Consider the following 27,018-nt stretch of genomic DNA (forward strand, 5'->3'; position numbering starts at 1 on the left):
TGTGGTGGTGACTGTAACCTCCCTCCGTCGGTGGTCAAGTGCCACATGTAGTTGCCGTTGCAAATAGGTAGTCAATGCTATTTGAATTCTGTGTCCCCTGCTTTCTTCTTCTTTGTTTTGTTTTAATTTTAACTAAAATATGTGAAATGTAACCGAAACCACCGACTGACCAGTGACTAGTCACACACATATACTTGATAAAAGAAGCTAAACCCATACAAGTAAACAAATCAGGTTATCCTTTTAAGTAACTGACAAATGGTAGGATTTGGTGGAGATTAGTGATTTGCATAGAGATGGCCTATATATATTTATACACGTGTACACACCATTTACAAAGAAAGCAGTCAAAGAGAGAGTGACAAATGGTCTTTTAATTTGTGTTGATCATTAGTGGTGTTGTACAAAGCAGTTTAATGAGCAACATCAGCTTGTAGTAGCCCACGTTACTGTTTAGTCTGTTTTTTTGTGGCATACGGACCTGCATTGTGCAGACTACTACAATCATATCCATAAATGGCACCAGTATAGCTTTAGGACCATGCATGCCCCAAACATGTCAAAGATTATGGATTTACCACGTCTTCATCTTTTTCTTCTTAACTTGAACCATCTTGCTATGTGAGCTTCAACTCAAAAAACCAAAAAAAAAAAAAAAAACACAAGTATCCTGTCATGTTTTAGTTTATAATAACTACTACACTGAAATAAGCACTAAGAACAACCTAGGAATTTCACACACAGACCACGTATTTCCCAGCCTAAACAACCATCCGCATATAATATCCACATTCAGATGTCGAATGATTAACAGAACTCAGTTCTACATTGACTGGGATTAGTCTGCAAGTTATGCATTTGAGTAAAGGATGAACAATGTATTTATCATACATGTCAAAGACGAGGCCTCCAAAAGAAAACATTTAACAGGTACTAGTATCTGGAAACTTTTTGGGAACAATAAAAATCAATAACCATTCAGAGAGAGATCAATTCTTCCAATTCTCTGTCCAAAATCAACATTCAATCACCACATTGCAGTAAATGTTATTTGAAGGCAAGTTTCCAATGATCGCATCAGGCACCACTTGCGTACAACCGAGTCCATTCCTTAGCTGCAGGATCAATGGAAAAAAGATTACATTACTATACGAGAACTGAAGAATGAAGCATCCATCTTGAGTTTGACACTTTGACCACAGTAATCATGAACGTTGGCAAATTAACACACGTAATAAACAGAGTATTGAAACCAATGTAAGTACCTGTTTCAACCGCTTCAGCCTCATTTGACTTCCAATGCTTAGCAATATTTTCAGAAAGCGGATCATCAGGATTTGGAGCACTAAGAAGTGCTTGGATGCTATCAACGAAAAGTTACCAATAAAGTCAAACATCACATGTTCATCATTGTTCCTCAAAACAAAAACTGGAAACTTCACAAGTTGAGCAATTTGAACTCATTCCGATTGAAGTGATTTTACTTCTCCTTTTTGAAACTGGAACTGCTAAGCAAAAAGAAAATGGAAGAGGGAATAATGTCTTCATGTCTGTAATTTTAATCGTTCATCATCATCTTTATACCACTTATAACAGTATCAGCCCCCCATTTTCAATTGTTATACAACCCTAGCTTTCAAGGAGCATAGGACCTCCAATATTTTTCTAGACTCCCAAAATCTGACCCCCCTCCTCTCCTCCGAGTCTCCAACCCACTTAAGCTATAGAAATTACTAGAATAACAGAATACGCCAATAGAAAAGCTACAAATGTTCCCCAACCATTCAGCCATGTGACCCTCCTTGTTGCTTACCACCTCTCTTCTTATATATTTTTGTAATAGGTCTATCACATTCTTTCGTGGGCTAAAATCAAAAGGAACTTGTTTGTGGAAACTTCAAAGAAGAAGAGAAAATGGGTGTCCATTATCTCATCAATTTCCTCATTTGGAGTCTAGAAAATGTTGGTTCTTATCAGAATGCATTTGAGAAGAAAATATATTTCGTAATTAATTACAACTCATAATACCTCAAAAGTACAGTTCGAATCTGGAGAGCAGGACTCCATTTGTCTTTCAGAATATCTAGGCATATCCTCCCAAGCTACATCACAGAATAAAAAAAAAAATTCAGGAACAATACTTACGAAACCTAAGTGAGAATACAGGACCATGAATAGTAAAACCTACCTTATCAATGTTAGGATGGTATATTTTTGTAAGAAATCGAACCTGGTTCAGCATTTATAATCAAAGCATTAGACGGACCAACAAAATCATGCTAGAAGACTCGAAGACAAACAAATAACCACGTATGAGTTACGATTTGCAAGATAGAGCATCACAACATGAACGAAGACCAAGAGAATAAAGAAAAATTAATACCAAATGAAAACTGCATATATGAGATGTGGGAAGTTTACTAGTTAATAGAGATTAAGAACAATCACAAAGAAAATTTTTTTTGCATGCTTTATAAATATCACAGACCACATTCTAATTCAGTAGTAATCGAGCTCAGTCAACAAGAGCTTTTTATTCTTCTGAGTTAAAGCCAGAAGCCGTAGTCGCATGAACTTAATTATTTGATGAACTTCTTAAGTATACTCATTCATACAATGCCGCCTGCAACGACTTAACGGACTATTTACTGTATGCAACCAACCCACTGTCAGATGAGTGGCTCCATTCACTCTTTTCCACACTATAATCATCACGTTCCTATACTTTACAACATTAAGGACCAGTAGTGTTTTCGTTGATTGTTTGAAGGCTAACATGTTTTCCAAATTCCACCATCACAACTACCTAATGACATTCCCTGTGCTATACTTTCAAATGCAGAATCTTTCCTCAAGTTTACCACCCATCACAAATGCCTAGCTTGCAATTAAATTGCCAGACATGAACACTGGGAAACTCACCCTCTAACTACAAACATCGAATTTTAAAAAAATTGATGAACAAACTAGTCATTTTGCTTTTGAATCACTTCTTCAACTAAAACATTTTCATGTATACCCACACACCATAAATTACCTTTTCTTTCAAGTATGTTCACTTAAGTCAAATGCTTATGCACACCCAATTAATTAACAACCATGACCAATGACCAACTCACGGAGACTAAAATAGATGTCACATAAAGTACAAAAGAGAAGGAAAAAAAAAGATGCACAAGAATAAATACATTTTAAAAAATAAGGAAGAAATTCACATTCTAGAAGATCTAAGAAATAAAAGAAACTTACTGCAAATTATAGTAAAACGTTCTGCATTACCATAAAACCAATGCACAATAAAAAGCATGTTCTTTCAGATGCACAACACATCTTCAAAAAGTATGAAGGATCATCATCAAAAAGTATGAAGATATGTTTTTGTTTCAATATATTGCTAAAAGGAAGTGTCATAAAAAGCATCAACGTGAAATGGGGAAGCCCCATGTACCTTTGGAGCTGCCATTGGGTATTCTTCTGTCAAGAATAATTCCAACTTGAAAACTCCTCCTAAACAAAGATAAGAACTAAAAGATTAGTTCAATACCAAACTTAGATTTTAAAAAAAGAACAAAGGAAACACGATATTCATCACTCTCCTTCCCCTTTTTCCCAAACCTATTTTTCCAAGTACTCAAGGAGCCATAAAAAAAGGTAAACAACTCTTGCGCACAAGGCTCCGTAATGGGCGGGGCCAGAGACATACATGCAGACCTTACCCCCACATAATATGTGGAGAGGCGGTTTCCAAGAATTGAACTTGTGACCACTAAGCTGCACCCCTAAAACTCTACCACTTGGTTTAAAAAAGTTACCATCCTTTTTTCATGAAAGAAGCAAGTTAAAATAAGTTTTCTTATCAACATCCAAACCACAATATGATATTTTAAACTACAAATTTAAGACATCAACTGATATTAAAGCCAGAGCAAAACACTACAATGGCTTTCACTACTACAACATCAAGTGAGAGCAAACATGGACAACCATATATTTGCACTATTTTTCCATGTTCAACTTTATGATGCAACTGTCATAATGAACCAACCTTACCATCTTTGATTTATGGTACATTAAAACACAGAACATTAAAACACATAAGCTCATTCAGAAATCAGAAGGAGCTTTAGCCATAATATTTCTCATCATAGTCCACTCTAAGATCTGCTTAAACTTCAAACAAACACAAATTGGATATGTTTTAACGATATCAAAAACGAAATGGCTTAGAAGTTAAAAGATAACACGAGGGGCACAAAGTTAGCCTGTTGGCAGCTCGTTTCTAGTACAAGCAAATAACAGAAACACATTCGTCAAGATGTCCCAACTAATTACCTTCATATGGTGATTGTGTTGGACCAAGAATCATCACATTGAAGTATCGCATGTTGTCTTCAGAGGGTGAAGCACTAATCCCCGGTGCTGCGAACAAACAATTCAAATTTCAAAGTAAGAGCGCAAACCTCATCTTCAAAGAAAATACAACATAAAACACAAAACTGAAACATTGAAAAAGCAAAAGAAAAGGGGTTCAAGCAGAAAAGTACATAAATTTATGACAATAAAACATAAAGCATACATGAATATATACTCTGGTACTGATAATCAAACCATTTCTACATATAGTAATCATAATTTTGAGCGAATCACCACAAACAGACGAAAATCTAAAAAAAAAGGGTAAAATGAACCGATAACTCGATTGTGGGAAAGAAATCGGCCCTCACCTGGTTCACTGAGAAGCCGTTGAGTTTCCTGTTGCATCACGAAAAACCAAAGCGTTCAGTACGATAAATAAATCCCGACATCGCAAATAAGAATCCCAAAACTCTGACTCCTCGTGAACGAAACAAAAAATCCCCTAATTAAAGCTAAAAAGATCAAACACACAGTTCAGCGCAAGTAAACAACAGAAAGCACAAGGACAGCGACGGAATCAAGATATAGGCGTTGATTTCTCGGGAACCAAACCAAAAGAGATCAATTCAATTCAATTAAGAGATACGAAGATCAAGAGACGAACCTTGATGATTCTTCGAGGAAGATTACTGTTTGCCATTGCGTTCCAAGATAGATTGCAGAAAACGCTAACAAGGGGGGTTTTTGAGGGCAGAGAGAGAGAGAGTCTTCTCTCACTAGCGAAAATGTTAACAACTCCACAAGGCCTTGTTTGTAGCTTTTGTTGTCTCTTTAGTCTTTACAATGATGGTGATTTTTCTTCTTTTTTTTAAGGGGATTTTGACTTTTATTTTTAAAAAAAAAATTTATAAATTTTAATAATTACTTACTAAGTTATTTGTGGAGTGGTGATTCATAAGCATGGTTAAAGTGAAAGAGGATCAAAGTTATAATCATCCAACATGGACAATAAAAAAGGGCAAAAGTACATTTTCAAGCTTTTTGCTCTTTTTTTTTTATTTTATAAATTGGGTCTAACATGGGAAATATGCTTGCGGTCTAAATCGAATATTGAACCCACCTATGCTTAACACAACCGATTATCAACCGAGACACCGAGCCATGATACAAGAACCAAACCAAAGCAATCCCCATATTATTTCAGATTAGCTATCCACCATATTGGCATATCCAGACAGGAGAGAGAAAAAAAAAGAAAAAAAAAAAGACATGTTCCAAGATACAATCTTTCACAAAAACACCACGAACTTAATTATGAAGAACAGACCATATATTAGTGAATTCACAACAAAAACCTACTCGTCTTTCGCTATTTCAAAATCTCATTACAGAATAAGCGGGCCGCCGGTCTTGTGTTCATGGGTAAGGGGGTTTACAGGGGGGGTATGAGTGTGAGTTGGGGACAATCATCATGAACAACTCTATAAGTATCAAGTAGCAATGTCATTCATTTGGGAATTCTTTTAAAGAGCTTGTACAAGCCAAAAGAATTCTTCTGCTGCCAGAGATACGGGATGAAGAACGACCGGTATAACGGAGGTGAAAATTCTCTGTCCAGGTAAGGGAATGCTGCAATAGGCTGTTGTAAAATCAACGTTAGTACAATCGAAATAAAACGTGAAGAACTGAGTGAGGCCAGGGCGAACGGGACAAGGACAATTACCTCCCACGTTCCGAGGTCACTCCCACGGTAAAGATAAGGCCTGTTGAGGTGCAGCTCAACTAAGAAGGTACAAACATCAAGATCACGGATCTGCAAGAATTCATAGAGGGTCATTTACTCTATCAAGGAATACTCCGATAGTGTATGAAAACCATAGCCAATAAAGGAGGGAATTACATATTGCTCATCTGATGCCTTGTTCTTATCGTTGAAATATGGAGGAGCTGCTGCGGTGCCACCAAGGGTAGAATTGAAAGGCAATGGAAGTAGACCTCTGAAGCCATCATCAATCCAACGAACTTCACTTACATAATCAGGAACGAAAAATGATGAAGGGTATCGGTGCCATTCACTTCCCACACAAAGTACAGAACCTGCAACATAAAATAACAGAAAATTTTATTCTTTCACAGGAAACCACAAAATACTGGCAAGGCAGCTATAACAAGGGACACCTGAAAGTATTGCAGGGTCCAGTCTTGCATATCGTAGCCATCTACAATTTAAAAGAAACAGAATACAAGGACAAGTCTGGGTAATATCCCAAAGTTTGTTGACATCACATAACAAATAAATGTAGTATTATACACAAAAGAACTCAGTAAGATAGGAACATACAATATAATTAGACTATTCTTGTATTGAATACCATATAATAGTTCATACGACTAGGCTGAATATTATTTGAAACTATATATATGAAGAGAAAAATCAGGGAACTCCTAATATTTAAGCTCCAACGCAATCAACTCCTTCGATAAGCTTTTTCTCACCTTTTCCTGCCTCATCATGGTGCTCCAAGATCTTGTAAACCTCCAAAGGAGCAGCATAACCATTTATCAGTGAAAACGTACGTGCATGGGAGGCACATAATATCAGGCTAAGAGTCACTGGTCTAAGAATTTTGGCTGTCTGTAAAAGGAAGACAAGAAAGCGCAAACATGAACATATAAACAGCGGTTGATTGAAAGGTAAGACACGTGGAAAGATCTTAGAGTCCTACCATAACAATCCAAGAATTATCATGAGGATTATGCTTGTCTCGGAAAAGATCAGGAAAGTTCTCGATGACCGCCGCAGCAGCAACACAAACAAGAGGGTATATTGGATATAGGAACCTGCAATGCGAGGTGGAAAGAATTAGTCATCACATAAGTCTTCCCCACTCTTTTTTACAAAATACCTGCAGGTACACAGCTAAAAAATTACCTTAAGTTTTAAAATAGCAATCCAATACAACAGTAAAGCAGTCAAGTTATGGCAGAGAAACCTAATTTAAAGCATCTGCAAAATTGGGCAGGCGCCGGGTTTAAATCTCAAAGATCATATCATGTATTAATGAAGAAACATAAAGCTGTAATAAGTTTAAATCTCCAAGGCGGCTTCTTTCAAAAATTAAATAATGACCTGACATCTCCACAACTATCCCAAACTGACAATTAATGTAACTTCCGTGGTTTAATACCATCTCAATGTGAGAAGGTTAAAGGCTACTCAGTGCTACTTTAAAATGAAAAATTCATAAGCCAAAAGTAGAGAATATTAGATAACACCCACCAAATTAAAATCATTCCTTAAGAGACAAGATTTTCTGTATTGGTTTTTTAAGAGATCAGGCACACATACACATTCAACAAAAGAGTAAAACAACTTTTTTTTTTTTTTTATAATGTAAGGCTACACTAAGAGGAAACAAACCTTTCTTCTTTATGTGGCTGCAGAGACATAAACCCCAGCCAAATATAAAGAGGAGAGACCACAATCAGTAAATCTGGGGTATACTTCTTCCTCGTAATTGGCAGAATTACCAAAAAGAGCAACGCGAGTACAAAGCAAAAGTTAAAATTGTTGAATCCATTCCTCAAGTAAAACAATGGTCCTTCAGTCCCATAAAGATGGCTCTCGCCTCCTCCTACAATGTTATATATCAATAGATTCAAAACAGATGATGTCCATCGTCTGTAGTAGTAATAATCAACAAGTACTGAGAGTGCCTGAAATTTCAAAATTTCTTCTTTTAATATTACAATAAACAAAAACATAAAGTACTGAACAGGAGAAAACCTTAAATAGTTCCAATTACTACAACAGGGACCTCTAAATCAGAGGATGGAGAAACTTATGTGACAATAAAAGAAAAATGCACTTACAAGCAGAAGAATAGAGGTGACAGACCCAGCTAAAAAGGTACGTTTGAATTTTTTAGCCAAAGAGTAGTACGTGACTGGCAGGAAAGCTAAGATTGAGAATGGCCAGCCAAGTATGACACCAGTAGCAGCAACAGCGACAGCCAACGCAGGTTTTTCCAGGAGAAATAATCCTGATGAGAGACTCAAGGCATACATAGAAAATGAACTTGGCAAAAAACCTGTGCAAAGCAATGAGCAGCCTCATTTAGAAGTGACGTATATAGCTAAATTTAAAAGAATGTGCCACTGTAACCAGCAACACAGCAACTGAATGGGGTCCACTTACTTGTGCTGGCAAAGAAACAACCACTGGTTAAACATAGCATTGCAAGTGCATAAGAAGCAATTCGTTTTCCATACTTCCTCGAAAGAGCCACTACCAGAACAGCATCCGCAATAACAGAGAGGAGACCAAGAAATAGTCTTACTGCATAGAACACTCTCACCTATGAAAGAAATTAATTAATTTCCAGGTGTTATTAAAGAACATGTATTGGGCGAATCAGGAGTAAAATTATTCGAGAAGAGAGTTACCTTTTCATCACTGAAAAACCAGGAAGCTGGTCGACCCACCAATTCATGCAAGACAATGTATAGATACGAACGAAGAGAAAACTGCGAACTGCAAGGAGGAGCACCCCACCAAGGATCAACATCTAAGCATTGTGAAGTTGAACCAACAATGCGAACCCCAAATAACTACCACACAATCAATTTTGCAGGGAAAAGAAAAACAAATTCAAAGTCTTGCATTAAATTCAAAGCTCAAAAAAAAAATTATAACGAAATCAGGTACCAAAAAAACCAACTCTTATGCTATTCGAAATTGTAAACCAGGTGTTCCAAACAGTTAATTAAAAAAATCTAAAGTACAAAATCCCAAACAAAAATGAAGCCGCCTTTAAGCTGAATTCCTTCAACAGAACACCTCCAAGGCACTGCTAGGGTTCTAAGAAAAGCAGAGAAACTGAGATTACTTTACCTGTACTCCCATGTCTGGAATCCAGACTGATAAAGAAGGAAATGGAGAGGCTCCCAGTAGTTGAAGACTTCATCGCAGTCGTGTATGATATTTGAAGTGGCGCTCATGTACCGTAGCATTCCCAGGGCGAACAGCGGCAGGAACCACCGCAGCCCCTTGTCCTGACCCTCCTCCGATCGCCCCTGTTTATCGACCTTCGAGTAACTCTCCGACGACGAGGATGAAGGATCGGAAGGTAAAGGGCGTCTCTGGCGCGTAGTGAGAACCATTTCAGTTGCGACTGAGTGGAAAAGATGGAAATGTTCGTCGATCCGGTGCGGACTCTTGGACTGGATGGTGACTTGGTGAGTGAAGACTCAAGGCTCTCTGCCCTCTTGCCTCTACTTCGTTTCAAAGTAATTTGATCATCCGGCCCGAAGCTCGGTAGTATTATGGGCTTGAACAGATTGTTTCAGGCCAATGGGCTAAGTTCGGACTTTATCATTTACCGCCCAGCCCAACCCGACGCCGCCCGGGATTTGATCGGCTATATGGAAGAGCAACTCCAAAGGGATGTACTAAAATGGTGTGCTAAAACCTTATTTTAGCACCTCAAACTCAAACAATGCAGAATTGCAGAGGTGCTATTTTGGTAGTTAAAAGTCGTATAACATCCCATTTAGCACTCCCCTTAGAGTTGCTCTAAGAGCTCGTAAACAAGTTCGCGCTCGACCATGTGACCTCGTAAACAAGTTCGCGGTCACATGACTCTAAGAGCTCGTAAACAAGTTCGCGCTCGACCATGTGACCGTAGAAGTTTGCAGTCCCGGAGTTTTGAGCTGATGCCGATGGAAACAAAACCCACAAAAATAAAAATGCATAATGATTCCATGAAGAACACAAAGGCCTTTTGAAAGAGCACCCACGGCATTTAATGGGGATTAATCTGAAGCTGAAGCTAGAGTAAAGAAGAAAATTGGAGGGTAATGATACTAGCAATGCAACACCCCCCCCCCCACCCCCCCCCCCACCCCCCCCCCCCCCCTCGACGTTAAATCGGTCCTTGTTTTGTCATTCAGATTCGTTGCGCCGCAAGATCAACAAATAATATAATCACTCAAATGCAACACAACAATGTATTTGTAAGAAAGCAAAACAAGCAGAATTCTTGATAGTTTCGTTCATTTGTGGCAACAACCAGCAATGCTGGTCTGTCTTTTAGGTCGTACAAGCTGACCAAGGTGGCAAAAAAAAATTCGCCTTTAACCGAATGTTTTAAACCACAACTACATTCGGTTTACATTAGTCAGTAGGGAAGTTTATTCAGTGAAAACCTATCCATAGATAGAAACAAAAGGAGAGGGTTCCGCAAAGAGGATACCCTTTTTTTAACCGGTGTTCTGCAGGCCAGCAGCAACACCCTTCATGGTTAAGATTAGGGTGTCCTCCAAACCGGGGGCGTAATCGCTCATTGGATTCAGCTTCACAAGTTCATCCGCAGGTTTGCTTGATTCCATGATGTCCCTGGAGATATGAGGACGAACCTTCACATGGTAGTTTGGATCGCGGATACGTTTTAGAGTGTAGGCCTGGCAAACGTTGAGGGTTGTGATGTATGAATCACGAAGCCTGAGTCTTTGTTTCAAGTAGGGGTCTCCTTCAAGAAGATCTCTGTGTCCAGCAACCTAAGAAACGAGCGAGCAGAATTAGTTATTCAACTCCAAAATCCGTCTGCAAGAAAATTGTAAGAGCAACAACAGACAAAAACAAGGCATTATCTTAGCAGAAAAATTTCCTGGGTCTCTCGGGGTGTTGAATTTACCTGGAGGAGAAGGCTCTTGGTTTCTTCATAGTTGGACCTCAACTTCTCCCCAAATACCCAAAGGTCTTCGGAAACAAGGAGCTTGTCGTACAAGGCAGCTATACCGGGGTCTCCCTTGGCGAAAACCATTTCAACTAGATCGATGGTGACCCTAAAGAAAGGCCATGAATTGTACATCTCTTGCATCATATGAAGATTCCTAATATCCTTCTGAATGATAAACTTAAATGCTGCTCCAAAACCTAACCACACTGGGAGATGAAATCTTGTCTGCGTCCAAGCGAAAATCCATGGGATTGCACGAAGAGATTCAATACCACCACTTGGCTTGCGCTTTGAAGGACGACTTCCAATGTTCATCCTTCCATACTCCAACTCTGGTGTGGCCTAAAATCACCAGCAAAACCGTATCATTAATAAAAGAAAAAAAGTCAGCCTTCCATAAGTTCAAAATTACATCAATGGCAAGCATAGGATGCATGGTTTTACTTACAAGGCGGAAATACTCGACAAATCGTGGCTCATTAAAAACAATAGAGCGGTACTCCTCTGTGGCAATAACAGCCATCTCATCCATCAATGCACGCCATTCTGGTTTTGGTGAAACTGGGGGATGCATACCATGCTCAAGCGTGGCAGCTGTGAAACGCTGAAGTGTTCTGAAGCACAAGTGCTCCTCTCCAAAGGATTGCTCAATAACTTCACCTTGAACAGTGACACGCAGTGATCCATGAATAGTGTCTGGTGGCTGAGATAAGATAGCAAGATGAGTGGGACCACCTCCTCTGCCAACAGTTCCACCACGACCATGGAACATGGTTAGCTTAACACCGTATTGTTTAGCAACCTTTATAAGCTCCTCCTGTGCCTTATATAACTGCCAAGCAGCAGAGAATCGTCCAGCATCTTTACCGGAATCTGAGTACCCAATCATGACTTCTTGCTTTCCATTGATCCGATTTCTGTACCAATCTATTGAGAACAGCCGAGATAAGGCAGCAGGAGCAGCTTCCAAATCTGCAAGCTTCTCAAACAGTGGAACAACTCTTAATGGTTGCTTCACATGGCATTCCCGTTGCAGGAGCTCCACCGCAAGCACATCAGAAGGTGCAGTAGCCATTGAGATGATGTACGCACCAAAATTATCAGATGGTAGTTCTGCTATGACATGAAAGGTGTCCAATACATCAGAAATTTCTTCAGTTTTCGGAAGATCAGGGCCAAACAACGGGCGCTTGCCACTGAGTTCGGACAAAAGCCATTCCTGCCGCTTTTCTTCGGACCAGTCCCGATAAGAACCAATGTCCAAGTGCTTTGTGATAGCATCCATGACATCAGTGTGACGGTCTGACTCTTGTCTAATATCAAGTCTCACAAGTGACAATCCAAACGTAGAGACTTGCCTCAAGAAATCAAGAAGACTTCCATCAGCAATTGACCGATCACCACAAGCACAAAGTGATCTATAACAGAGTTCAAGAGGTTCCAAGAACTACCAAAAAAATATTTTTAAAAGTCAATATTAATAGATTCAAAGCGAGGTTAAGGCAGAGATAAATAAAACATCACGTTATTCATTCCTAAGATTTTTAAAAAGTATATATCAAAACTAAAATGGGTACCTGCTCAACATTTATTAAAGTTGTCTCTTCTGGGATGTCAGAGTAGCCATGAGCTAGTAAATGACGAGAACGTTCACGTGTTTCATATAGCTTATCCCTCAAATCACCAAGAATCACGCGGTAAGGTTCGCTTGGAGGAACTTGCTTCCAAAATTCTGCATATAAGTCATTCCAATAATACCAATTAGATTAACTAACCATCTCATAAGTAGTAGAGTTATTGAATTTCTTAATTTGCCAATTATGTTCTGTAGCAAATCATTAGTTAGATTCAATTATCTTTTATTGTCATTATTATGCATATATGAACATTAAAACGTCAAAAGATGGTGTGCACATGTTAACTCACACAGGAAGGCTAAAAATGTGGATAAGGGTGGAAAAAATTACAGCCTGAATGAGTAATACAACCTCCAACATTTTATAAAAAAATAAAATATAAAAGCTTTACTGGTGTCACTCAAGCAACTTTAGAATATGTGAATATACTCCTCATTATCTCATGAATGCACATTGAAAGAACTCTTTGACATTTTATCTCCTCAAATAGGTAATGCGTTGATTGAAACATATCGCACATAAGGGAATGAATTCTCGTCATAAATTCAAGCTTTACCTATGTAGTGCTTTGCATCTCGCTTTGAGTTCTGCTGGAGCATTTCAGCACGGACACGAAGCTCGTCACTGCAACGCCACATGGACAACTGCCAAGAGAACACAAAAAAAGATATTAACACAATGTCAAAATTTCGAATGAAACATAATTCATGCAAAGACTTGTACAACTCCTTAGCAAAAAATAAGAAGAAAGAGAAGTGATGTTACACCTCGAACATCAGATCTTCGATTTGGGAGTAATATAAATTAGCAGCCATCATTCTAGCCAATAAACAAACATCCCTAGTGACTTCAGGAGTGACCCTTGGATTACCTGGATTTCATAGCAACAACATTATGATTAGAGAGGGAGCAGTGACATAATTACAAGTTCTTTTACTCATGGCTATAAAAGACAAAAAAAAAAAAAAAAATGGAAAGTAAAACATGTTTTATCAAGACTACAGATCATACCATCACGATCACCACCCATCCAAGAAGAAAATTGAATAAGGGGAGCATTATAAGGTACACGCTCATTAATCCCTATGTTCTTCAAAGCTGTATCAACACGGCGCAAGAATTTAGGGACACCCTTCCAAATTGTCTCATGGAAATAGCTCATTCCTGCCCTCATCTCATCTTGTGGAGTAGGAGGGGTTCTTCGAATCTCATCTGTTCGAAATGCAGCTTGAATCTACATCAAAGCGAGATTATTTAAGAAAAAAAATACCAAATTAGTATTGCTGCTGTTGCAACAAAAAAAAAAGGAAGGTCGTTACAAATTCTGTTCAAATTTGATTAGGCAAAACTAATGTCACATAAATCAAACTCTTTCAATCTACAAAAAAAGAACCTGAGTTCCACCCAAAAAAATTGAAACGATGGAGATCCAGAAAATTCGACCCCGTCGTAGGTTTTGAAACACAGTATGCAACAAACAAATGAAAAGTACTCCTGCCATCTTCTTATTGTAGAGGTAGCGTCTCACACATCAAGTCAAATGTATACCTTAAAGTCAAAATGTATACCTTATACCAAATTGAGACGATCTACAATATGCATGGTTACTATACTAAACTCACCACAGATAAACTTCAGAATTCTTACACAATGCATGTTTACTATATCAGGATATAATACAACTACAATTTATACCTATAGAATAGCACGATTAAAGACGCATGTGCAACACATTTTTCATTTTGGTTGAAACGGAAAGTTAGATCTCTAGCATAAGGGGGCAAGAACTACCTCTCTTTGTAGAGCTTCATCAAGCTCCTGCTTATCATCTGGGGTAATGTCTTTTGCATACAATTGGGTTAGACAATTCCTTATCCTGAACGAAAGGGAAAAAAAGGGAAAATCAACGTCACAAAAAACCTCCTAAAATAGCCTCATCAACTCAAGTAAAGGGAATCGACACATTTCAACTTGAACTAGAAGCTCATTGTAGCTAAGAGACACAATAGAATCTCTTTCTTTTTCCATTTTGTCAACGTTGGGTGACATCTAAACTAGTCTCAAAATAATAGAAGTTGAACAAACCTTGCATGTTTCTGAAGCAAAGATCTACGGATTGATTGAGTAGGGTGAGCAGTAAACACCAGATCCACAGTCTGATTCTTCAGAGCATCAAAAACTTCCTCAGGAGACTTCTTCAGTTCGACCACAAGCCTCTTCAAAGTTTCTTCAATGTCCGATTCAGTAATTGCAGAATTCTCATCAGCAAAGTCACCCTTCTTCAACTTGATCCTTCTGCGGTAAGCAATCTGAACCTCCTCGGCCAAGTTTGCCAAGTTAAGCATGTGTGCGAAAGATTTAGCAATGACAATTGAGTCACCAGGATCCAGACTGGTAATGACACTCCCAAGCTCCTCAAGCTTCTTTGGATCATGCTTACCTTCATACTCAGCAGAAAGCTCATAAAACTCTTGAACCTAACAAATTCAACATGACCAATTAGCGCAGCCGAAAAAACAAAGACGACTACATGCTCATGTCTCAGACCAATTTTTAGATATAAGTAAATCAAGTGGCAAAAGAAAAAGAAGTCAAATTCAAATCCCACAATATTAAATCAAAAACACTTAACAAGAACCTGATAATGAACTGTAACTATCTTAGACCCCCCAAAATACAGACTTAATTGAGTTTTCAGTCACAACAACTCTTCCACTCTGACCACTGTACATACTAATTATTCAACGGATTTATCAAATCAAATTCCAGTATATATTAGACCAAAAATTGGTAAAAATTAAGAACAAGAGAAGCCAAAATTTGACAGCACACCGTTTCCTTGAGATCTTCGCCGTGCAAGTCCTGGAGGATATCAAGAAACCGATCCAAAAGCAAAGCATCATATTCCACCAATTTGTCATCTTCGCTCACTTTTCCAGGAACCAAGAGCCGTAGCTGTGCATCAATCGATGCCAGCTTCTCCAGATTCCGATTCGCGGCCATTCTTCACACTCTCTGAAGCTTCTCCTAAAATCAAAAACCAAACAAGACCCTTTGAATTCAAATCCAACCCCAAAAGGACCCACAAAATCTAAAGCAACTAGATAGAATCAAATCAAAACCAAAACAAACACAAATTCGAGGATGTGATGGATAAGAGACGCGTAAACAATGCTTTATAAATTACACACAAAAACAAAAACTTTAGAGTGAACAGAGTATGTGTGTCTGTGTGTGGGGGGAGTAACAGCGATTCGTGATTCCCATATGCAGATTAAACAGAGTCGTAGACAATGAGAACCTGAAAATTGGGTGTCTGAGATTCGGAGAAAAGGAAGAGAAAAAGCGAAGGCCTTGGTGATCCAAACTAGTGCACAAAGGACACTTCTTTATAGGAGAGAAGAAAACAGAGTATACAAATTGACCTTTCTTTATATGTATAAATTTCTGTCTCTCTCAATGTATGATGAATCTACCCACTTTATGTCTGTGTCAGTACTTCTTCTTCATTAGGATGCCAAACTTGAATAGTGAACTGAAGAGTAAAACCTGTGATGGGAATAGGAACTTCTCCTTTTTGGTCTGAAGTTCAGCTACGCAAGATTAAACTAATGGAATATGCTTTGGAGGATGCTTTTCTTTTTTTTAATTTTATGACTTTTTTTTAGTTTGATTTGATTTGTATCTCTTTTTTATCTTTTCCTTGTCTGAAAATGACCAAATTCTTTCCTAAATTAACGATGATATTATGAGGATGATCTTTTCAAATATATTATATTTTAATCGGATTAGTTCTTAATATATTATGATAATAATAAGGAAATAAAAGAGAATAATTAGGAGGAAGAAGATAAAAATCCGGGGATTGTTCAAATTTCAAAACATGATAGAATTAGAAGAGAAAATTAATTATAATAATTCCTATTTTACTCAAAAGGTGACTCACAATTATATGATTTCCTATTTAGTAATTTATTATTTGTATTAATAATCAATAAATTATGTTTGTATTTTTTAAATAATGCCTATAAAGGGCAAATAACCCGCACCCCCCAAAAAAATTACGTTTGTATGGTATATATATTGCCTTTCCACATTTTTAATCACATCTATATCATCACAAACACATTACTAATTATGAGTTTCAATTTTATTACTAAGAGTATATGAGGTTTTGCCCGACTAATTTCCACACGCATTGAGCAATTACTTAGTCTCGTTTAGGGGGAAAATAGTTATATTTGGGTGAATGGTATTTCGATTAAGTATTAACCAACAAGATAGGATATATAATCATGTTTTTTTCACTTGAAGTCCCATCGAGATTAATTACATAGGTATATGATATACATAACTAATTGCGAATATATTTTCATTTGGTTCATGCTTTTAAAATGGTTAATATATGCAGAAGTTTGTGATTCCTCCAATGTGCTTTGTTAAGATTAATGGAATTCATTAGGAATCTTATAGTAGGTGTGAGAAAAAAGTTGTGGTTGGGGATGGATAAGTAAGTTGTTACACAATTGATTAAGAGAATAAAGAATCTTAATGATGTCTCTTTATTTTTATTTTTTATGAGTGTCTCTTTAGGTTATTAATCCTATTAGATTCTTCTAAGAATAAATATCATAATAAAAAGTAAAGTATTTATACGTTAAATAATGCAATATTAAAATATATAATTGAGGTCTAAGTGGTGCAATGCACACATTGCCGGCAACTCTCAATTAAACATGAGTGGACTTATATATTATTGATAACATGTACCTTAAGGATTCACTAACACTATGTCATGTGTGATGAACACTCGCTCACCTAATTTTTTTATATTTCAATGCACATTTTTTTATTCTTATCTAGTGTCCTAACTCCTAAGGACACACATTATCATTTTCCTTATTAAAATTAAGTTAATTTAATTGTCTCAATTCAAGTGTAATTGTAATAATTAAGATAAGAATTCTAATTCAACTCTTCTAGCCTTCTAGGCTTATCTTTTCATGGTAATTCTAATTGTGGACTTTCTTTTGCACAATTCTCTAAACTAATTTAGGTCTCGTAGATGTGAAATCTCTAACTCTAAATTTAAGTAATCAAGTTTATGGGATTAGACGATCTGATTTATTAAGATTGTGCTAGTTATGTTCTGTCACTACGACTCGATTCATTTTAAAGACAAGCCCACGCATGAGTTTTTCTTGAATTTACCTAATGTGCTTGGTTTGTGGACTATTTTTGCGAACATGATTGGTTTAGGGATATCCACCATGCTATTGATTTGGTTCCTAGATCTTAATTTCATAACCTTCCACATTATAAGATGAAGTGATGAATCCTAAGTTTATTTCTGTGAGTTTCGTTGGTTTATCCACTACACGCCCAAATGATAATGGCTACAATTTAAAAAAAAAAGAAAAAAAAATTCTGCTACTAAATCCTTAAACAATTCAAAAAAATTCTCCCGCAAACTCCTGATTAGGTTAAAAGAAGAGACGAACAAAAACAAAATGAGGGTGGTGTCATTTTTGAGGTCAACTTGTATGATAGATGCATATATATATATATATATATATCAACATTATTTACATTCAAATATTTAAATTAAATGTAGTCAAGAATCATGAAGCCAAAGCCAAGGATGGTTACAGGCTTACAGCTGGGGTTTTTTTTTTATAAATCAAATTGACCTTTTTGCGCATATATAATTTAATTGACACCAATGCATGGGTTATGACGTAATTAAGCTCTAACAATATGAATGGCGCATGAATGCATGCGTCTTATGGGGCCCATCTTCCTATTTAAATCATAGGATTGGCTATGATGAAGGGCCCACAAGATTAACTTTCAATTGCCCACTATGTATATTTAGTCTATTACTAGAGATTTTTTTTACGATAATTTGAAGTTTGCTCTTGTTGCACATATCAATTATTTGTTATATAATCAAACATGAGTATAACTTGATTAATTGGGGCCACAATCAAATTAACATTTTATTGATGACGAGCATAATCGGACTAACTGACTGATTGTTCGAATTTGCAGTCGCTTTAGTTGATCAGACTTGTTATTATGTGAAACTGTAAAATGAGTTATTTTACTGTATTTGAGAGTATTTAGAAGAAAAACTTATGTGGATTAAAATGTAATTTTGAATTGAATTTTTATACTTGCATTTTTGCCTCACGAAAGTAAATTTTGAAGCCTATCTCTGTCTTTTTTTGAATATAAAGGAATGAACTGGAGGAGGCTCGAAATCGAAACCTCTATGAAATAATACCACTCATATGAGTATTATCTGAGCAACTCGTGGTTCTCTTGAAGCCCATCTCTTATAAATTGGACGGTGGAGATTGATAATGATGGGCCTTGTATGGATGTCTTATTTCTAGGGCTCCGAATCCACCGGTTATATATACCATCGAGAATATTGTAACCCTTTCGGTCATTCAAAGTTCGAAGTCTTGGTTTTGTCGTTTAGCTGAACAAATTTGTGATAAGCCGCCTGAATTATTGGGAGAGATATTATAGCTTATTGGTTTACCGGACAAGACCCGTAACTTATCACCTCTACATTCCAATTGATTGTATTTTAAGATTTTTTTTTAAAGTTTTCGAGAATACTTGTAAAAAAAAAGAAGTTTTCGAGACTTAATTAATGGTAATGCTTTTCAAAAGTCTAAATTATTTTTCTTTAGTGGACTTTTGGGTTGAATCTTGAAAGTCTTTTATTTTGATTTTTATGTAATATACATAATTAACTTTATCGTTTTATTTTGACTTCTTTTGTTGAAATCTCGAGCCCTACTCACATCATAAATATTGTTCGTTTTGAATTGTCCGGTTTCAATTGATGCATCAGATCCGCATGACTTTGTTTCTCTTTAATTAACAAGTGGGCCAAAGCACAACTCACTTAACTAGATAAAATGTCTCTTATGTGTGATAAGGATTTGTGCAAACTTATATATCATATGGTATGACATTACCCAATCGATATGGTATTCTTACATCTTTTTTTTAAAAAAAAAAAACAGGAGGAAAGAGCTTGAGATATCATTCGAGAAATTGTAAGCCAGAGAGTGTGATAAGCTGCCTGAATTATTGGGAAATCGAACGGTAGAGAAGACAACTTATCAGCTTTGGAAACTGAGTGCATGAAAACACCCAATGTCCTCATTTTTTTTTATGTCTTCATTATTTATTTATTATAGTTTTGGTCCTCATTTTTATCTTTCATTATTTATTTATTCTATTTTTAATCTTTTTGACTTGAAAGTATTTTTCTTTGTTTTTTTTTTACTTGAATGTGTTTTATTTCGTCTTAGATGTGCGTTTTAGTAATGTTAATGACACAGCAAGGTGACCGTATGTCAGGCTAGCTCACTTATAAATCTAAATTAAAAGGAAAATTTATTTTATTTCAATGCTCTTCTTAGTTTATTACTTAAAGAAAGAACTAATTTTTTGTTTACATGCTCGACTATATTTGTAATGGACACTGGTTTGCAAGATATTGAAGTTGAGACGGACTCATCCATTGTGATTTCGGCTATCAAATCCACGACATAATATTTTTCTGAGTTCGGTCATATAATTAATGCAGTAAATTTAATGAGCAAATCTCCCGACATGGAATATTTTTAACCATGTCTTATTTGAATGTTTTATTCATCTGGCCTTTGTTAATGTTTTTTTTGTAAATTGGGCCTTATTCATCCGGAGCGCAAACCATAAGCCCGTTAATAAAAAAAGCTTAGTGAGAATGGGAACAATCTAGAAAATGAAACGCCCACGGCCCATCACGTGTTTTCGACAAGATCCAATTAGACAAAAAACACAAATGTCAGCCCAATCGGGGAAAGCCCATGTTTATTTTACTTCAATGTTCAAAATCATAATCCTACTAACATTAAAGATATTGTCCACTTTAGATTTATCAATTCCAATGGATAAATCGGGTGTGCATGATTTTGTTCTTTTTGATCTTCTCTCTTAATGATATTTAGATTCAAGAAAAAACCTTTTAATGTGGTAAGGACATGAGCATCCATATATATATCGGGTTAAGTTTAAATAGATCACTCAAAGATAACTCAATTTGCAATTGGGTCACATAAAGATAAAATTTTTAAATTGGGTCACTCATTATTCTAAATCTAAGCAATTAGGTTACCCCGATCCAATTTCGATTAGTTGTTAGCTGGGATTTTCTGACGTGTCACAAATATTTTCGAAATTTAAATAAAATTAAAATGACACGTGGAATTAAAAAATATGAACTTTAAAAATAAAAAAGAAAACAAATTATTCTCTCTTTGTCCCTCCTCGTCTTTCTCCCAGCCCCGTTGCCACCACCCACTCCCTAGCCACCATATCCATTTACTTTCTCCCAAGGTCCACCATAGCCATGCCTTTCAGAGTACCACAATCTCTCCAGATACGGACCACCTCGCCATTGCCAGCTTCCCCATCACCATATTTCAGATCCGGACCAAGTAGATTCTTTTTGCAGACTCATCGAGACATGAAGTAAGGCATCGGAGGACCAAGTTCCCAAGGCGAGTTAAATTCGTGGCCTTAATTGAATAAAACATGTAGGTGCTTTACAGATTCAACAAAACCCATGATTCATTCCAATAATGGTGAGTTCAAGATCGCTTTCTCAGCACATCATCGGTAGTGGGTCTGGCAGATATTGATGTGGTTTCGGTTCAGGTCGTCGTAGTGGGAGGCATTTTCGACTTTGTTTCTGGTGGTCTTGAATTTCTAGTAGTTTTGTTGAATTTGGTTGGAGAGGGGGAGGAGGGGATCAGATTTCCCTTTTTTTTGAAAAAAAAACTTTTTTTGTTGATATATGCCACACCATTTTTTGATTATTTGTTAATTTTTTTTCAAAATTATTTGAAAAAACACGTATTTAAAAATGCCATGTCATCAGGTCCATGTTGGCAGTTAATTGACATATAAGCAAATTTCGACCATCAATTGATCTGAATTGGTCCAACACGGCCTAAATGCTTAAATCTAGAACATTGAGTCACCCAATTTGAATTTTTTTTTCTTTGGGCTACCTAATTACAAATTGGCTTATCTTTCAGTGACTTATTAATTTGAACTTAACCCCATATATATCACATGGTTTGGTGGCATCAAACCGATGTGGTATTTTAACACTCTATCACACTTGTGAGCTGAGTTATACCAGACACAACAAATGGATAGGTAGATGCTCCGATACCATGTTGAAAATCTCATCCCTACTCATATCAAAGATATTGTTCGCTTTAGGTTCATCGATTCCCGTGAATAAATCGGGTCCACACGACTTTGTTTTTCTTGGGGTTTCTCACTTAATGGTACTTGATCCTAAAAAAAATGTCTCTTCATGTGGTAGGGACATGGACATCCATATATACCACATGATTTGATGGTATCAAATCGACGTGGATTTTAACGGTGAACCAATAAATTCAAAGCTTAATGGTACTTGATCCTAAAAAAAATGTCTCTTCATGTGGTAGGGACATGAACATCCATATATACCACATGATTTGATGGTATCAAATCGACGTGGATTTTAACGGTGAACCAATAAATTCAAAGCGAATAATATTGTTGATTTGAGTTCCACACTGAACCGGTAAAAACTTAAACCGGACATAAAGAAAAGAAAAACACAATTAAGAGAAACCCCACACTTGATATGATAATTGACTAGATTTCCTAGTCCCAATAAGTAGAAAAATCTCCTCAGGATTTGGATGATAAATAAAGGTGGAAAAACTTTCATTAATCCTAGGATTACAAAATACTATAATATTTTGCCACCAAAAAGAAATAATTTTTTATCATATATATCAAAAGATGGATCCATTTGATGATGTTTTGATATAATTTCATGCTTAAAATAATTGAGGGCACAAAAGTTTGTCGAACATTTATGTTTAAGATGACCAAGGGATGGATAGATGATCATGAATTTGGTTTCAAATTTTAATTATTGGCATGTGTGGAGTGGGCATACGTGATCCATATTAAAAAAGAAAAAAGTTAAGCATCGAAATGGTTGCTATACTTTTGAAAAATGGTCGATCTATTTTGGAGTTATTTTTCTATGATATATTTCTACAGTTATTTTTGGAGATGAACATTATTTGCATCCCGTTTTTTATTAAGTACATCTCATTAATCCTTTAAAAATACACTAGAGTGGGGTGTACTTAGTAAAAAATGGGGTGCAAATAATGTTCATCGTTTTGGATTGTGTTTGTGGATCTATTTTCTAGAGCCATTTAGGTGTTTATGTAGCTAATTGTTGTTGTTTACGTTATTAATAATAAAAAAAAAATCGGAAAAATATATTTCATGCATTTAACGGCCATGTAGCGTCGTTATAATGGAAATGATTTAGGGGATTTGTTGAGCCCAAAATTCAATGTACAAGAACTTGTTTAGCTCGAAACAAAATAAATGGACTTGCTTGACCTTTTTTGAAAGTATAGAGGTCATTTCGGCACTTAATAAAAAAAAGACCTTTCATGCACAAAGCTCTTGTAGTGGGTGAAATAAGGAATAAACAGGATATATATGGATTGTATGTACCCCAGATATAGAGAGATTATTTCCAAAAATTAAACACGCAATCTATAAGTTACACTACTACAATTATATCACTGGGCCAAAGGAAACCATAATGAGGTTGAAGGTGGAGTAAACAATTTGATTGATGTTGCTGCACCAAAGGAAACCATTAAACCATGAATGACATTAGTTTGGATTGATTTTGCCTCACTTAATTTGATCACTTCGATGCCACTCGAAAGACCAACTAAACTAGTTAACATTATGGTTTGTCTCACTTATTGATGCCACTGTTAAAAGGTCCATTCATGGCCATCCTTATTGATTAATTAACAGTACTGCTGCTCTTTTGACAAAAAACTACTACTTTTGATTCATAGCCGACCAATATGTAACATCAATGAGAAATGAATCCACTAATTAGCATTCATTCATTATAAACCCTAAACTTGTCAAAAAAAACTGTATTATTCCATAAGAAATTCCAATATTTCCCCTTCATGTATCAAGATTCCCATTCTAGAATTATAGCAATCACCATCTTGGGTTTCAATACGTTTTTTACTTCTATTGTCAAGCACCTCCATATAGAAATTTGCATTATTGGGGCTTAGTAGCCCTAATTTAATTTGTAGAGTTATCTTTTGGAATAAGTATCACAGAATCTCTTAACCTTATCAAAAAGAGTCAATTCAACCCTTAAGCTTTTTTTTTTCCGTGTCAAATGAACCCCTCGACTTCAACTGACAGTTCACGTTTGTCCTTCCATCAATTAACCATTAAAAATTGTTGAGGTGGATACCATTTATTAACATGTCATTTAATTTGTTAAATATTAGTAATATGTGGAGTTATTGAGATGGAATTAGATAAAAAAAAAGAGTAAAATTTTATTCTTACAAAACCCAAATCATATTAGGGTTGAAGGGAGTAAAGGCGATTCATACTCTATATGTCTAGTTCTTTTCAGATTCAATCTGTCATATTTTGGGTAATCCAGTTGTGATGGTGATAATTATTTATCTTGACAGCTTTCACGCACAAGGCTCGTGTAGTAGGCAGAATCGGGAATAGATAGGATATACATAGATCGTATCCTCATATGTAGTGAGATTGTTTTTAGGAATTGAATTTGTCATCTATAAATTACACTATTATAACCTTATCACTGGGCCATGGGAAACCATTATGAGGTTGAAGGTGGACTACACAATTTGATTGATGTTGCTGCACCATAGGAAACCATTCACCATGAATGACTTTAGTTTGGATTGATTTTGCCTCACTTCATTTGATCACTTCGATGCCCACTTGGAAAGACCAACTAAACTAGCTAGTTAACATTATAGTTTGTCTCACTTACGATATGAAGTGTTAATAGGTCCTGTCACACCCATCTTATTGATTAATTAACACTGCTGTTTTGACAAAACTACTACTTTTGATTCATAGCCGACCAATATGTAACATCAATGAGAAATGAATCCACTAATTAACATTCATTCATTAAACTAAAACTTGTCACAATCCTGTATTATTGCATAAGAAATTCCAATATTTCCCTTTCATGTATGATATGTATCAAGATTGTTATTCTAGAATTAGAGCAATCACCATCTTGGGTGTCAATACTTTTTAATTTACTTCTATTGTCAAGCACCTCCATATAGAAATTTGCATTGATTGGGGCTTAATTAGCAGCCCTAATTTGTGGAGTTATCCTTTTCAAAGATTTGAAGTTCAAAACCCCATGCATGCACTCAAAATAGTATTTGACATGGATGTCTCTGAATTAAGTATATGAAATTTTAAGGAGGGAGGTCTTTTTTTATTATTTTTATTTATGAGTAACTCATTTAACACGCTATCTTACATTAGACCTCGTCTTACATGGTAAATTTCGGGTACATAAGTCCCTCATTACATACACATTAGGCAATTGTAGAGCCCTCGACCCATTGATTTGACTCCAAAGAACTTCGTTTGACATGCGAGTTGAAAGCACGATTGCCATTCTTTGACAATTATTTATCTTGACAACTTACCACAAAACAAATTAAGCCCGACGTGCCATATAAATAACCCCAAAATATCACTCTCTTTTTATGTCTTCTGTCTCTCCCTCTCAGGCTCTCCTTATCTTAATTGTGTTCCCAGTGAATTTGAATCTTGGATCCCCCACTATACATACATACGCGCATATATATATAAACAACATAAGTGACAGAAACGTCAGGAAAATTGGTGTACGAATAGATATTGTCTAGGATGATCACTAAAGCATTTCAACAGTATTGATGATGGTGACATCCACATCAAGATTAATTATGTTAGGGTTACAGTTTAATCCCCCACTAATCAACAAAAGGCTACACATTTCGGATTGCTATTGGTTTCTTTAATCCTAAATATTTAGCATTAATAATTTGTTAACAATGTAGATAATCTTTTTAGAGTCAAGCAGCTCATCAGGAATATCGTTAATTTCTATGCCGCCTCCACCTATAAAAGTCAAATCAATTTATTCAGATGTATGGCTTTCTATCACTGCATTTCATTTTCTAGTATTTGAAAATGTAATGCTCTCATGGAATGAACTTAATTTTTCTTTTAAATATCACCGTAAAATATGTTTTTTATTGAAATCGAATCTTAAACACATATACGTTTAACCTAATCAATTATCAACCGAATCACTTTCTCATTGGTCTCATGGAATGAACGCTTTCTAGGTTTAGGTTCATATATCATTGACTCCTACAAAGAAATTGATTTGAGTATTTTGTACAACTTTTTCTATTTTTACATGGATTGGGATTCCATGAACTTGATGAACACTTTCTAGGTTTAGGTTCATATATCATTAACTCCTACAAATTAAAGAAATTGATTTGAGTATTTTCTACAACTTTTTCTGTTCTTACATGGATTGAGATATGCTGCTATTTCTTGAAAATAGCAGTCCGTCCTCTTTCTTAAACCTAGTCCTTTCAACTTATCTAAAGGCCAAATTAATGATACATCGCAATCCACTTTGATTTGAAGTATATCCGCCTTTCTCTTTCTGCTTTCTCTAACCATCAACGAACCCATCCCTGCAATTGTAAATCGATCCACAGAATATTGTTAAATCAATTACGTCGATTGTTGTGATCCTTCTTTCCCTTCCAGCCCATCTTGGCTACTCTAGAGGAGAAAGGAAGGCTCAGAAATGGATGTGAGAGAATGATTACGAATAGATTCTTGTTGGAAATAAAGCCCAAACACAAAAATATTGTCCGTTCTAAACCATGGGTCTGCACAGATTTTTTTTTCATAGGTCATCGCCGTTGATTCTTAAACTCAGAAAATGTGTTCTTGTGTGAGAGTTGTAAGGTTTTTACTAATTATACAACGCTTGGGTTGTTACAATCCGTTGGGACATATTAGTTTTGACACTCCTCCATACTTATGGGTTGGGTTATACCATAGCCAACTAATAGACAGATAGAGCCACGTCCAAATGGACCGAGTCTTTACTCCGATACCATATTTTACTCCTAGCTCTCAATTCCAATCAATACAAAGTCTTCTTTTTTTTATTTTTTATGTAAGAGTAAGACCACATAGGCCTTTGCATAGTATCATGGGCCACACCGTTTCGAGCTGGCCCGGCCCTTTCTTTTCTAGCTAGGTTAGGTAAGACCACAAAGGCC

General features: G+C 36.2%; 3 protein-coding genes across 5 annotated transcripts; all 3 read right to left on the bottom strand.

Moving 5' to 3' along the window:
- Positions 1 to 750: 750 nt before the first annotated feature.
- LOC119988964 (ubiquitin-conjugating enzyme E2 35) lies at positions 751 to 5,176 on the bottom strand. Its single transcript, XM_038834230.1, has 8 exons — positions 5,021 to 5,176; positions 4,725 to 4,752; positions 4,333 to 4,419; positions 3,449 to 3,507; positions 2,189 to 2,230; positions 2,029 to 2,102; positions 1,266 to 1,363; positions 751 to 1,115 (listed from the first exon to the last, which is right to left on the bottom strand). Exons 1-8 carry the CDS (start codon positions 5,054 to 5,056, stop codon positions 1,078 to 1,080), a joined length of 462 nt encoding a protein of 153 aa, XP_038690158.1. The 5' UTR covers positions 5,057 to 5,176; the 3' UTR covers positions 751 to 1,077.
- Positions 5,177 to 5,643: 467 nt separating this feature from the next.
- Positions 5,644 to 9,639, bottom strand: LOC119988178 (dol-P-Man:Man(6)GlcNAc(2)-PP-Dol alpha-1,2-mannosyltransferase-like). Its single transcript, XM_038833132.1, has 10 exons — positions 9,251 to 9,639; positions 8,803 to 8,890; positions 8,555 to 8,714; positions 8,230 to 8,447; positions 7,778 to 8,073; positions 7,083 to 7,197; positions 6,853 to 6,991; positions 6,257 to 6,453; positions 6,080 to 6,169; positions 5,644 to 5,995 (listed from the first exon to the last, which is right to left on the bottom strand). Exons 1-10 carry the CDS (start codon positions 9,517 to 9,519, stop codon positions 5,864 to 5,866), a joined length of 1,704 nt encoding a protein of 567 aa, XP_038689060.1. The 5' UTR covers positions 9,520 to 9,639; the 3' UTR covers positions 5,644 to 5,863.
- Positions 9,640 to 10,366: 727 nt separating this feature from the next.
- On the bottom strand, positions 10,367 to 16,296 carry LOC119988729 (phosphoenolpyruvate carboxylase, housekeeping isozyme). 3 transcript variants are annotated; one of them, XM_038833884.1, is made up of 11 exons: positions 16,159 to 16,296; positions 15,566 to 15,760; positions 14,819 to 15,210; positions 14,525 to 14,609; positions 13,745 to 13,967; positions 13,501 to 13,604; positions 13,290 to 13,377; positions 12,674 to 12,828; positions 11,545 to 12,543; positions 11,052 to 11,438; positions 10,367 to 10,914 (listed from the first exon to the last, which is right to left on the bottom strand). In XM_038833884.1, exons 2-11 carry the CDS (start codon positions 15,734 to 15,736, stop codon positions 10,618 to 10,620), a joined length of 2,901 nt encoding a protein of 966 aa, XP_038689812.1. In that variant the 5' UTR covers positions 15,737 to 15,760; positions 16,159 to 16,296; the 3' UTR covers positions 10,367 to 10,617. The 3 variants fall into 3 exon arrangements, with proteins under 3 accessions (XP_038689812.1, XP_038689813.1, XP_038689811.1); XM_038833885.1 differs by having other exon boundaries at positions 16,214 to 16,231; XM_038833883.1 differs by having other exon boundaries at positions 16,035 to 16,176.
- Between the last annotated feature and the right edge of the window lie 10,722 nt (positions 16,297 to 27,018).

Source organism: Tripterygium wilfordii, chromosome 21 (genome assembly GCF_013401445.1).
Source record: "Tripterygium wilfordii isolate XIE 37 chromosome 21, ASM1340144v1, whole genome shotgun sequence".
NCBI lineage: Eukaryota > Viridiplantae > Streptophyta > Magnoliopsida > Celastrales > Celastraceae > Tripterygium > Tripterygium wilfordii.

Excerpts from the sequence above, each read along its gene's own strand:
- LOC119988964 (XM_038834230.1), bottom strand. The coding sequence starts at position 5,056 with ATGGCAAACAGTAATCTTCCTCGAAGAATCATCAAG. Across the intron at positions 4,420-4,724 it reads ACGGCTTCTCAGTGAACCAG|CACCGGGGATTAGTGCTTCA; the intron begins GTGAGGGCCGAT and ends GTTTGTTCGCAG. Across the intron at positions 2,231-3,448 it reads ACCCAATGGCAGCTCCAAAG|GTTCGATTTCTTACAAAAAT; the intron begins GTACATGGGGCT and ends ATGCTGAACCAG.
- LOC119988178 (XM_038833132.1), bottom strand. The coding sequence starts at position 9,519 with ATGGTTCTCACTACGCGCCAGAGACGCCCTTTACCTTCCGATCCTTCA. Across the intron at positions 8,074-8,229 it reads TCACCTCTATTCTTCTGCTT|GCACTCTCAGTACTTGTTGA; the intron begins GTAAGTGCATTT and ends TTGAAATTTCAG. Across the intron at positions 6,454-6,852 it reads CCATGATGAGGCAGGAAAAG|GTTCTGTACTTTGTGTGGGA; the intron begins GTGAGAAAAAGC and ends TTTATGTTGCAG.
- LOC119988729 (XM_038833884.1), bottom strand. The coding sequence starts at position 15,736 with ATGGCCGCGAATCGGAATCTGGAGAAGCTGGCATCGATTGATGCACAG. Across the intron at positions 11,439-11,544 it reads TTGTCGAGTATTTCCGCCTT|GCCACACCAGAGTTGGAGTA; the intron begins GTAAGTAAAACC and ends TGGTGATTTTAG. Across the intron at positions 10,915-11,051 it reads CCAAGAGCCTTCTCCTCCAG|GTTGCTGGACACAGAGATCT; the intron begins GTAAATTCAACA and ends CTCGTTTCTTAG.